This window comes from Falco cherrug, chromosome 7 (assembly GCF_023634085.1).
Source record: "Falco cherrug isolate bFalChe1 chromosome 7, bFalChe1.pri, whole genome shotgun sequence".
In the NCBI taxonomy this organism is placed as follows: domain Eukaryota; kingdom Metazoa; phylum Chordata; class Aves; order Falconiformes; family Falconidae; genus Falco; species Falco cherrug.
This window is the reverse complement of record NC_073703.1, coordinates 48,422,978-48,435,193: the sequence shown is the minus strand read 5'-3', so window position 1 is coordinate 48,435,193 and position 12,216 is coordinate 48,422,978. Positions and strand designations below refer to the sequence as shown.

At 37.3% G+C, this 12,216-nt stretch overlaps 1 protein-coding gene across 15 annotated transcripts in view; it reads left to right on the top strand.

Moving 5' to 3' along the window:
• Positions 1 to 11,606, top strand: part of IFTAP (intraflagellar transport associated protein) — a 43,656-nt gene extending 32,050 nt beyond the window's left edge. For 14 of the 15 annotated variants that reach the window (XM_055715688.1, XM_055715690.1, XM_027807989.2 and 11 more), the window contains 2 exons: positions 4,508 to 4,638; positions 10,685 to 11,606. In XM_055715688.1, the coding sequence (XP_055571663.1) occupies positions 4,508 to 4,638; positions 10,685 to 10,837 (284 nt within the window). In that variant the 3' untranslated portion in view covers positions 10,838 to 11,606. The remainder of the gene's footprint in view (positions 1 to 4,507; positions 4,639 to 10,684) is intronic. The other variant, XM_027807996.2, reaches the window with a different exon arrangement.
• Positions 11,607 to 12,216: the final 610 nt, after the last annotated feature.

Here is a 12,216-nt window from a genome sequence, read left to right as displayed (position 1 = left end):
ATAGCAACAAAATGCGAAATAAAATATAAAATGGTATTGCTTCCATTGTTTGTAATCATAAAATAATATAAAACAATATCCTTATTGACCACCTTAATAAAGGATTATTTCTGAAGAATTCCAGTTAGTTTATAAGAGAGGCAAAGTGTTACACAAATTTGAAAGACAATCTGCTGCTGGCCTTTTAAAATGCTGCCACTTGTATGTCAGAACAGGTAGATTTAAGACTTTGTATTGGCAAAACAAGCTAGGACACCCACTAAAAAATACTATTCCTTGCTAGTATAGCTACAAGCAGCTTTTATCTCTACTTGTTACTGGCAACAGTTCAGTATCTCTGTATTTCATTTAGCTTTAAAGGGCAGATCAGTTAGCTGAGTTAGCAACGGTACATTAATACAATAAATATTCACACTTAAGGGGAAGTGGCTCAAAGCTGAGAGTGTGAGAAGTGTGACAGAAAATAGGCATTAAAACTTCCCATCTGAACCAGTGCTTCTTGGGAGATGTCCTGGAAGAATCATTCTAGTTTATTTTTTTCCAATTTATTTTCGTAGTCCATTGTATTTTAAGGTGTGAATGAATACAGCTGCTGCTTACAAAAAAGCCCAAAAAGCAGCCCATAGATTTGGCCAGTATGCAAATTTCATTGTAGCTGTTTTCATTAGACAGCACTGGGCTGAAAGTCTGAAACCAGGGCAATGTTTTGCGTTGTGGGAGTTTGGCACAGTAAACCATGATTGGCAAAGTAAAATTGCTGCCTTAAACCATACCTTTAATGCATCGTGTAGAGACAGCATGTGTATGGCAGACAGTTTAATCGTTCTTTCTCACTGAATTCAATCTGTAACTGTAAGTAGCTTAAGGCAACAATAGAGATGATCAGGCTTTCTCCAGGGGTGGAGGGAGGATGCCTACTACCTAAGTTTTGGCAACAGAATTCCTTCCAGGACTGGTGACAAATCACTTGCTGCAGGGCTCGAAGGATAGTTAGGTAATAATAGGTAATATTTGTATGAAGTTCAAAATATGTGAAAAGCATGTCTAGAGACCTTGAGTATGCTATTTTTTAAATACAAGAGAAAACTAAAATAGGACTAATTAAATGTATGTGTGAGGCTGCATAAGCAAGGATATCGGAGTGTCATCCTAATCCAGCTTGGAGCCCTGATGCACCATAAACTTGTCTTTTCAAGGTCTCAGTTCTCTGTAACCCCACAGAGGCTGTGGAGAACCCAGGTGACTCAGTTACTTTGAAGCTGGGGCCAAGCATAACTATTGGATTATTTAAATAATTCTTTAGGCAAATTGTATCAATATTTGTCATTTTCCATAATCTATGCCTTTGCATTCATATTTATATTTTGAGCCTATATTTACACCCAGAAAAATCAGGTTGAGGAAGAGGATTCAGAGTTAAATTATGTGGATTTTTTCAAGTATGAGGCTCTCCTCAACTGGTGAATCTCTTTTTTTCTCCTCCAGACTCTGCAATCCATTTAACACTGCCTCGAGATGATTTCACACTAGGCAGCTCTTTGGAGCTAACGGCTTGAAAATCAGAGGAGACAGCAAAATTAAGCTTTTAAACTTTTTTTTCATTGTCACTACCTCCTTCCTCAGCTCCCCATCAACAGCATTTTTTTGTGAAATGTAGTGTCTGAAAGTGGTAAAACCTGTGTTAGTGTATGTATAGCTGGGCATCATTTGGCTACAGTAAAGCTAAAGATTTAGACAAGACTCTGAATTTCTTCACTTTTAAAAGTTCAAATCAGGTTTGTGTCAATAGATTATTTTTTCTTTTTTTCTATACTTCTAATTAATATGCATGGAATGAGCAAGAAACCCCAACTCAGCAGTGTTCACTGATTTATTAATCACTTTCTGTGGGTCTGTCATGGCAGGGGGTGTGTGTGTGTGTGGATGGTCAGGACTAAAAAGAAGAGAATTGCTCAGGTTCCAAATATGCTCTCATTAAAGTATGCTGGACATGAGTAAAAGCATTTGAGTTCGCTGCTGTATCATCCAGGAAGTTGATTCATCATGGTCTAAGAGAAGCATTTCAAAATCTCTTCTCAGATTTTTTTATGTTATTGCCTGCTTAGTTGTCGCTATATGTGGTGCTGTTGGCAGTATCCAAGGCTTTCCTGTTGCTAATTAATCACCTCCACAGAGAACATAATTAGCAGCTTAATTAGGATCATCATCCACGAGTGCTGTAGCATCAGCCTAAACCAGCTGTGAGGTACTGGCTAGAGCTTACAATAGCCTACAGTTCCTTTGGGAGCTCCCACTGAGAAGGAGGACTGTCAAAACTCCCTAATTTTTCTCTCTGAAGCATTTTCTTGATTAAACATTATCAGGGAAAGCAGCATTTACCGATTAGACTTTCATGTGCTGTCACACAGCCAGGATAGAGAGACAAAGCTCATTTCTGGCATGTCTACTGGCAAACAAAGGTTGATTACCACTTTCTTATGGGATGATTGAAGAGAATCTGAAACATTGTTTGCATTACTAATGAGCCTTAAAATAGTGGAACTGACATTCTGAATATGACAAACACTTCTTGCTAAAAGCAAAAATAAATTTCCTTCTGTTGTCCTAATTTATAAGAGTTGTCTTCCTGAGCCATTGCCAGACTGTTGCGTAACAGTGCTTCCTCCTCATCTTCTCTCTGTGGATTGGTCTGTAGCAGGGGGTAGGAAGGTCTTAGTACGGAAATAATCAGTGTTTATACCAGTAGGTGATACAAACCTTCTGATGCCCAGGCTTTCCTTCCTTCAGTGTGGGTATATATTTAGGGTGCAAATTTGAAACAATAGCAGATGCTTGCTGTTGGCTTTAAATGAACTTTCACATCTTCCTTCTGTCCTACAAATAGTTTTGACCCAAGTTATGAAAGATCAAAAAAAGCAGTTGCAGAGCACGTGAAGGCAGGCATAGCATATATACCTGTGGACTGCACTGTTCTTTTCAGAAAGTTTTTGCGTATAACTGATGCAGAATAAGATCAGGTGCTATGCTGAGAACAAGTACTGAAAATGCATAGATGACTAGAGACAGGTATAACCAACCAAGAGAATACAGATGAAAGTGAAACCACTTATACGTGAATCATGAACCAAAAGACAAAAATCCAGGATTGAGATACCCAAGGGAATGATACCCATCTCTTTTTTAAAGAACATTCTACTTTACAAGTCCAAAGCCCTGTTGGCTTTGAAATAGTACACAATTCCCAGAAAAAAAACTAAATGAAGAATTTGATTATGGATTTTTTACAAAGGCCTAGCTAGGAAATCATTATTGTCAAATGCAGATTTACAGGAGAATGAGAGGTCATTAACTCCATTACTGTGGTAAAAATGTGCAGGAAGAGATAAATATCCACTTCTTCCTTCTCACCCTGGATCTATGTACCCTTTTATTGGTTCTGTTGACTAACATTTAAGCAATGCTAAGAAAATTTATTCTGAGATTTCAAGAAGAAATCAAGCTACTAAAATGTAGTATAAAGCTGTAAAGAAACTTGTGTATCAGCTAGAAAATACAGTAGGTAGATTTACATAATCCTTCCACTAAATTACAAGACATATGGTCCCCTTAAGTTCCTTCATAAAATCATCACGGGGACAAGATGGACACATCTGTGCTGTAGCAGAGCCAAGACTGATTCATGTTAAAAGATATTTCTAAACCTAAGGCATATCCTTCTGAGCTGTCACAGAGAACAAACCCAGTACGAACGTTTTGCTTAAGCATGTAAAGCAAAAGTGATTCAGAAAGTCTGTGCGTTTGTGAACTGTGGACCAAATCCTGCCTGTGTCAAAAGGTTACATGTTGCTGTGTCCTGGATATAGGGAAGTCCTTTCAGGTACCTCTTTTTGGAAAGCTCAGGGAGGAACAAACATCTGTAAAATATCCATGGACAAGAGAGTTGTCTGGCACATTAGTGGGGAATATTAGTACTTCTACCAGGTATTTTTACCTAATGTTTCATGTTAAGATGCTTTGCAAAGATTCTTTATGCCGAGCATACAGGTGGTGAAACTAAACTAGTAAAAGAGAGCTGAATGAGACTGCCCAGCTAATTGGTGTCAAGACCAGTATTCAGTCTGGTGTTTTATAACTCGTACTGCAGAAATCTCTGCTCAGGACCTTCTTTCTTTGTTATGAAAGACATTAATCCCAGGTGTTCTCTTGAGTTTAGGAGCGTATACATCCAGATTTTTAAATCAGAGTCCTCAAGAAAGCAGAGCTACCTGTCTATTTTCAACCAAGTTTGATTTTTCCTTAGTATAGTACATTTTATTATCTAGATTTTAGCTCAGGACTGTATGGGTGTTTTAAAGATAGCTGCCTGTATTATATATTATGCAACAACAAGTACAGCACACTTTGACTAACAAGCTTCTGCCTGTGTCTGAGCACTACAGAATTTTACATGGGATTTTGCTAATTTATACATTGAATGGAAGGTTAAAGTTGGCAATTTTTTATTCAGCAGAGTCATTAGTTCTCCCAGGGGAGGTGGAAGAGACAGTGGCTTGCTGTACACCCTTTTTGGATAAGCCTATTCAACCAAAGTTCAGAACCTTGTCAGTTCCACAGCTGTCGGACAGCAAAGGCCAAGAGGTATGAGGTCAGATTTATTTATTTAAACACTGGGGGTTGGGGTGGGTTTTTTTCACCTGTTGGCTTCTAATGTTGTTACAACAGGAACAGAAAGGTATGGATGGAGTGTGTGGATCTTCTATGAGTTAACAAGTCACATTATTAATTTTTAAATTAATAATGAGTTCTTAAGGACATTAAGACTTGAGATAAACACTCTAACAGAAAGGTATTATTTTGTCTTGCACACTGCTACTATATAATCTACATTTTCAAAATGTGTACTTCAATACTTAAAAATGTGTGTGAGCTTTTTCATATTTAATTGGTGTAACTCACAGAATGTTCAGGTAAACTCTTGCGCTTCCTGACCTTTTAACAAGTCATTACTAGGGCCATTTAATTTCCTAGTGATCTCATAATCTTACAACATCCTGCAGTTCTCATTGGGCTGAATATAGGAACCATCTTCTGCAACAAGGAGGTTAGGAATGATCCCTTTAACTTGATATTTAAAAGAAAAAAAGGTTTTAGAATGTATTGTGATCAGAATTGGGATTTTTCCTCTTGGAAATTAGTAGTAGCTAGATGCTGCTGAGGATCTGCATTGTCTAGGTCTGGTGTAGAGAGGTTTGCACTATACAGTCTGAGTCTTTTAATCAGACTCAATCAATACAGGCTTTAATTTAGAATTGCCATTTTCCCCCAGAATTTCTGTTCTTTTCAAACTGGAACAGAAGGTGTGGATTGCTCACAGGCTTATTTTAAGTCATTAAGCTTCCTATCCAAATAGTCAGTGTGAGCATTAACTTTTGGGGATGTTTCTATTACAGAGAATTCTTCGCCACTTTTTTTCCCCTGCTTGATCATTGTAATAGAGGCTGAAGTTGGCTTCCAGCTAAAATGGGCCAGTTTTGATAGTTTCATATGCTTATTGATGTCCCATGAGACTTAAATCAAGTTTATAAATGATGCGTGACCAATGAAGGTTTGATATTATAGCAGTGCATATGGTGCCTCCTTTCCTGAGCTCAATTGTGTTTAGTTCTTTGCAATAAACTCTTTACTATAAGGAACAAGTCTGCTTTGGGAAAAAGTAAATGTTCTAAAATGACCTTTCAAGCTTTAATACCCACCATTCTGTGAATAACAATACTCACACTTTTCCCTAAGGATTGACATAATTTGAGGTTTTTGCCTTGAGAAATATCCATTGGCACACACACAAAAAAAACCTAGAATGAGCTTTTATGGTTTTCTCATTTGGTAACTTCTGTATAAAACTAAAGAAGGAGAGTTGCAGCAGCCTGCAGTGTTCCTAAAGGATTGCATATGACTCTTTAAACTATAATTCATGAAAAATAGATGAAGAACCTACTGCATGCAGAATTGATTTCCATTTCAGGAAAAGCTGGGTTTTGAAAGGGAAACTGTGTATTATTATGTTGGTTAAGGGTTGCTGCATTTTTCAAAAAAAAAAAGGCTTACGATTTTTAGAGCTGTTTGCTTGGTGCCAGGTTACTCAGGATGAAGGCAGTCTTTCCCCCAAGTTATACACATATTTGTGCCTTCATTTAGATAATGTAACTGGCCTGATTTTTAGAACTGTCAAGACTGAGCAGGTCCATTTTAAAATCCCTCAGTGCTTCAGATTGTCATTGCCTTGAAAATTAAGTCTTGCATTGCTTATGGAGGACTAGTTTAGAAAAAAGATTTTCCCTGGAGACATCCCTGCTTTGAAGTGAGACTGTTCTCTGTCCATCAAAACAAATCTGTTAGAGAAGGGCAACTTAATGTGGCTGCCTAGTCGCTTTTTCATAGAGAATGGAAAACCATTCCCTATGAAAAAATAAAGAAGCTTAATAGTGCAATGTAAGATGTCAAATGTCTATGCTATGGGCATATTTTTGAAGGACTTTAGGGGAAGGTGTGTATCTCTGAATGTATTGCTAGGGAACGTTTGAAAAAAGAAGCTCTGCAAAGACCCAGTATATAACTGGGCTAATTGTTAAAGAACAACTTGTCTACCTGAAAATATTTTTTGGTCAAAAGCTGTTGATAAGAGGCTAAGTAAATGACACAGAAAATTATTTATGTTGTCCATCAGTGTTGCTTCATCTTTCTTTCCTGGGTTTAGACATAAATATATTCCTGGATTTCAATATCAACAGTGCAGCATACATGACCCCCCTCAGGCCACTGCAAATTGAAACAACATTCATTCCATGGCTGAAGTACATTATCATAGAACATTCACCTTCCCTACCCAGATATTTATTCTCTCCTTTATTTCTACTTAATGCTTTCTTTCATAAAAGACATCATAGTTTTTTTAATTAACAATATGTCCTAATGTCGGTTTCGTAGGGTCTTTACTTGTTCCTATTTCTCCCCTTGCATACATATGAGTACATCTGAATGATTATTTTCCATCCACTCAACTATAAACATGCATTCAAAGTGGGGTTCATCTCACCTAACTTCAGCTTTAAATGTAGTCTAAATTAGTAGAATTCATCAAGAAAGGGAGATAAACACTTCCAGAAAGTGATTCGTCCCACTTGCTGTAAGCATTTTTCCTAAGTTGTGGTGTGTATCCATCCATAGGCTTACTTTTTGGCTGGGTCTTTTTTAGCTAATTGACTATCTTAATCTAGAAGCCCAGTTTTTACATGGTTGGGATCAGGAAAGATGAATTCTACCCTTCTATTCTACTTCGTTTGTCCTTAGTTTGAGCATTCAAATAACTGTTTACCATGCCTATCATTTTATTTTGATCTGTGGAATGGCAGCATCTGTCACCTAAAATACAGCTTCCATTGAGTTCATTTGATTTAAGGTTTTACTGATGGGCCTTTGCTAAGTGCTGTGCATAATTGCAATAAGAACAAGGAAGAACTTAAAGACAGGTTTGACTGAGTGAAAGAAGATGAAAGAATTACATCTTCTCAGAGGCCAGTAAAGACACAGAGATTGAGTGACTTATCCAGAATGATGAAGCAGAAGTGGCAAATTGGTCAAGATTTATTGGCTCCCACTCCAGTGCCCCAAACTCAAGACTAACTTTTTTTTTCTCCCAAGTACCCCAGTATATATTAAGCTTGTATGAGATAATAGCATATATTCCTCCCCCTCCTCCCTTTTTTACTTATTGTTATTGAATTATTGTATTGAACTAGTAAGTTTTCCCTTTGGTATACAATGAAATCATTGGTGAGTGTATGTGCATCCTTTTCATAATTTGAATGAGTGGAATCATGGAGTGCCATAATTACACAGAAATAAGGTTTTAGAAGGGCGGAGACAAGCTATTCAGTTAACTGTAACTTCACATGGATTAATAAAAAGAACTAAGTTGCCAATTATTGTTAGACTTGAAAGTCTCAAATTTAAGGTATTTTATTTGCAACATTACTTTGTAAAGCAGCCTCTAGCAAAATGCTTCAGTTATTAATATGACTATTACATTCTTTTCCCCTTTAATTTGGACATGGAGGAACTGTAAATGAAAATGAGTTTTTTCTTCAGAGAGTAAATCACAGGAGCAATCTTAAGCAAACTGGCAGTTTTCTAATAGAGCAAAATTCTGTTCCCAGAGAGCTCTCAAAAAGATTTCAATTAGATGTTAAATTAGACACCTGAAATTCACGTATTTCTCTCAGTCCTTAGGCAAAATTAACAAGATAATAACTTGATCAGCTCAGAGGATTCGGTGTTCTATAGCAAAATGTCTCCCTTTTGAAATAGATCAAAATTGCAGTTTGCAGTATAAAAATTTTGGATTGCTTTGTCTGGAAGGTTGAAGTGGATGGCTTCTTGGGATAAGGAGCAAAAAAAAAGAATCCCTAGTGCTTTGAGTACTTGTTGAGAGATGAAGCATGCTGATAAATATGCAATAACAATATGAATACACTTTTCAAATGTGCAACGAGTGGGTACCAGAAAAATTGTTAACAGTATAGTTAGGTATGTTCTATTCTGGCATCTAATTTCAGTTAGCATTTTGGGATCAAGTGTTTTAAATTAAAATTTTTCAGGTATTTCTCTGCATCTGCATAAAATGTTCCTGGAATGACATGAAGGTCAGCACAAGGGCATAGTGAACGTGTGTATACTTTCCATAACAGTTGACAGAGGAAGAAGAGGTTTGTTTTTGTAGAATCCCTCTGAAGGCTTACTGTAATTTAAACTCTTCTTAGCTTAGTTACCTACAGGTGTGGTAACAAATATTGTTACAACTAAACTAACTGAAAAATATTTGCACCTTGCATCGTATTTTAGAAGAGCGTTTTGGATTTCTGCAAAGGAAAGACAGGTAGTAATGAACCCTGGTTACTGGTGCCAGTTGTTACCCAGTTGCTGGTACTCTTACTGGTGTGGAATTTTAGGAGACTTTCCCTGGGGAAAAGATGAAAGTGGATGTGAATATGGTGAGGAGGTCAAGGAGTTGACCTTAGCCGTAATGGAAAAGAGAGCTTGTGTGCAGGCTTTGTCTCATGCAAACATTTCTTGAATGCACTGTCTATAAAAGTTAATGATGGTTTACCTGGGATAGTCTATGGACATAATCAAGATAATCTTTGTATGCAGAATGAACACCATTTTCTAAACCACCTCTAGTTTTCTTATATATAAATGTCTATTGTCTACAGGTCAGCATCTAGGATGATTTATATGCTTCAACATCTGTTGAAGCCAATGTAAGCCAGATCCCTTGAACGTTAAGCAATACAGATGACTAATGTTACAAAACCAGAAAAAATATTTCCTGATGAATCAGGCAATATTACAGTTTATTAATAAAGGATGTAGATACTGGCAAGATGCTGGCTGCCATGTCTGTTGGGTACCTGGCCACTGGGGAGGAATCCAGCTACCACTTCTCTGACTTATCATTGGATGGCATTACTTGTGTCAATGCAACTTCTTACAAAATGTTACCAGAACTTGTGTGGGATACTGTGCCTTCTAAACTAAGTGGTGACCATAAGATGCTAAGTGTTCTTCCTCCCTTTCAGCAAAACAAATTCTTAACTTCAAATATGTCCGTAGTCATTGGCTTCATTGAGGTTTCATCAGAAGTTTGGAAAAATAAGCATGTATTTAGAAGTTTTATTGATTTGGTACAGAAGTACTTAAATCTTTGAAACTCAGAGCACTTGTGGAGATGTGCTGTTTGTCATAGTTGAAATTTCTAGGCATTTTATGTTAACTTCTCAAAGGATAGGAAGCATTCCTGTACAGTTTGGGCAGTGAGGATGTGTCTTCTGTGTAGCTCTGGAATTAATTTTATGTAACTGCTTACCATAAACCTTTTGTGTCATGGTCCCCTGCAGCTCCTTATCAGTGTGCAGCCTGCCATAGTTGCTTGTTTTCATTATTTTGTTTAATAGGCAGAGTGTTCTAAGGTATTTTACCAAGAAGCAATATAGAAATGCTGTACACTGTGTCAACAAAGCAAATATTGGCAAATGCTGTAAGACTTTTATGTTCATCATGCAAGAAATCCAAACCAGCCAATTGCGTATTTCTGTGATGGTGAGAAGAAATTATTAGAATCTCAAAATTGATTATGTGTCATTTTTCTCATTCCAGGAATTTCCTTTGCTGGAACTGTGTTCTGGGAAGCATGTTACATTAGTATCAGATGCATGTACGCTGAAGTTTTATGTGATACTAGCCCAGATTTTAAGGATATGGAATCTGTCTTTGAAATTTAACGTAGCTGTACATAACTTGTCCGTATTCCCACAATCCTGCCACTACAAGTGGCAGGAATGTAATAGATGTGTGCAAGGGTGGTTTTTAGATTCCTTGCCTTGAGCAAAATTAGCTAATGATATTCATTCAGATACAGTACAGTACAAATGGGGCACATTAAATGGCTTAAATTAGGTCAAATTGAATAATTGAATTTATTCTCTTACTTAAAAAGAGCTTAATCAGCTGAGAGTGCTAGAGTCAGAAAAATTAGTTTAATTAAATATTAATTAGAAGTTTGTATTTTGGGCTCCCTTATCATCACTTGCAGCAATATTATTTATGTGTCTGTTTTTCCTCACTACAGCTACTAGGGGATGATGTTCAACCATTCTCACTGGATGAAGAATTTGATTATGATGATGTGGCACTGACCCCTAAGTTCTCTGAAGCTGAGCTGAAGGCCATTGTAGAATTGTCTGAAGAGAAGAAAATGGGGACAGTTGTGAAGTCAGCATGAGCTGAAGACTGAGTCAAAGGCATTCTTTGCAGTGCTGTTGAGATAATATTTTTAGGGGGTAAATCTATCTCTTCATTGTACCCTTATTTACTGTTTTTATCTGTGTCATCTGTAAATGACATCCTCGAGATTTACTTGTTCTACCAAGGTGCCTCAGAGCCTGAGATTGCCTTTCCCTGTACCTCCTCTGAGTCCTGATGAAAACACAGAATAGGAAGACGGTGCTTGCCCAAAGTTGCTTGTATAGTAGCCCTTCAGCCAGAGAGGAAGTATTTCCATTCTTTTTATATGTTATTACACTGACCTGCTTAGGCATTCAGGTTGGCTAAGGAGGTCTGTATTTGTCCCCAAACCCGACGGGATTTTTTTGTAGGTCAGTCACCAGATTTTAAGGCCCCAGTGCTCAGCTACTTTGCTGTTTTTTAGGTGAAACAAGGCAGTTGGAAGGATGTCTCAAATGACAGCCATAAATTCCCTTTTGTGGAAAAATCCTTGAGTGGACTGTATCCTGTATTGGCTCAGGCTAAGTATGCTGGAGTAATTGGCTCCATAGGACCAAAACAAGCTGGTGGAATTCAGAACAGCGCTATGGCTACTCTTGCTTATATCTGGTACTGACAGTTTCTGACTAGTGCAGAGCTAGTCCTAAACTGCCTTTTGCTTAGTTCTTTCAGTAATGAAGATAAGAGCTTCTTGCAGCTGACAAGTCTATAAACTCTTCTCCTATCACTGTAAGACTTAAATATACAGAGTTATATGAGTGAATCAATCTGGGAGTATTGGGATTTTTTCTCTGTCTTTTGAGTTACTTCACTTCTGCAGAGGAATAAATATTCCTGTTTCCAATAAGCTTTTCCAATAAGTTGATCAAAATTGGTGTGGTGCAACTCCTAACAATTAAAACACGAACTGCTACAAAAAGCCTTCCGCACAGAGGAAAAAATAGTGATCTCATCCATTTAAGGAACTGACGTTGAAAGGCTGTCAGAAAGGCTCTGGATGAAATCCCTGTGGCCAGTTGGCTGCTCCATTGTCACCAGTTTATAGAAGCAAAATAGGTGCTTTGATGCTCCAAAGGAAATTTAATGGATCAATAATTTTGTAGACCATAATCACATGCCACTAAAATCTGAATAGTGTTTGTTTTGAGGAATAGTATTTACCTCAGTTAAGGGGATATAATTTAAAAATGAGATTAACAAGAACCAGAAAAGAAAGTGGTCTCAGGCAAGATGTTTAAGGAAAGTGATATAAAACTACAAGTATATTTAGAAAAACTGGTCTGTATAGGACCTTGTTGGTAGAAGGTAATGAGAAATTTATATTTAACATTGCACTCCAAAGGATGCCTGTGCTGTACTTAAAACAGTTTTGATGCA